The sequence below is a fragment of the Contarinia nasturtii genome, unplaced genomic scaffold, assembly GCF_009176525.2.
Source record: "Contarinia nasturtii isolate CC-2019 unplaced genomic scaffold, AAFC_CNas_1.1 Cnas_scaffold_942, whole genome shotgun sequence".
NCBI lineage: Eukaryota > Metazoa > Arthropoda > Insecta > Diptera > Cecidomyiidae > Contarinia > Contarinia nasturtii.
In genome coordinates, this window is record NW_022198289.1 from 2451 (window position 1) to 3024 (window position 574).

Sequence of the window (574 nt, forward strand, 5' to 3'; positions counted from 1 at the left end):
AGGCTAGTGTTAATGCAGAAGATAAAGATAAACGAACGCCACTACATTACGCTGCCAGTTGGGGTAATATTGCGAACTATCGATTCAAAATATGAATTCCTTTTAACGTTTGATAATTTGCATTCCAGATGAGAAGGATTTGGTCGAACTTCTCGTCAATCATGGCGCGAGTGTCAATGCAGAAGATAAAGATAATCGAACGCCACTACATGAAGCTGCCAGCTGGGGTAATATTGCAAACTATCGATTTGAACTATGAATTTCTTTTAATGTTTGATAATTTGCATTCCAGGTCGGATGGATGTGGTCAACCTTCTCATCAGTTTCGGAGCTCGTGTTAATGCAGAAGATGAGAATGGATTGACTTCACTTCACGTAGCTGTAAAAATTGGTAACTGACAAACAATCCAATCAAACAATGAATTTTTTTAATGTTCATTTGTTATCAAAATGTTGAGCTTAAATTTCCTTATTTATTACAACAAATCGAATTTTGAAACAACAAAATCAATTTCATATCAGAAATGGTCAGAATCAATTTATTCAAATTTCAAAACAATATCCAGGTCGAATG

General features: G+C 34.8%; 1 protein-coding gene across 1 annotated transcript in view; it reads left to right on the forward strand.

Moving 5' to 3' along the window:
- LOC116343123 (serine/threonine-protein phosphatase 6 regulatory ankyrin repeat subunit B-like) overlaps positions 1-434 on the forward strand; it is a gene marked incomplete at its 5' end in the record, with an annotated part of 601 nt that extends 167 nt beyond the window's left edge. Inside the window, 3 exons of the mRNA XM_031771033.1 lie at positions 3-63; positions 129-227; positions 293-434. Coding sequence (XP_031626893.1) covers positions 3-63; positions 129-227; positions 293-399 — 267 coding nt within the window. The remainder of the gene's footprint in view (positions 1-2; positions 64-128; positions 228-292) is intronic.
- Positions 435-574: the final 140 nt, after the last annotated feature.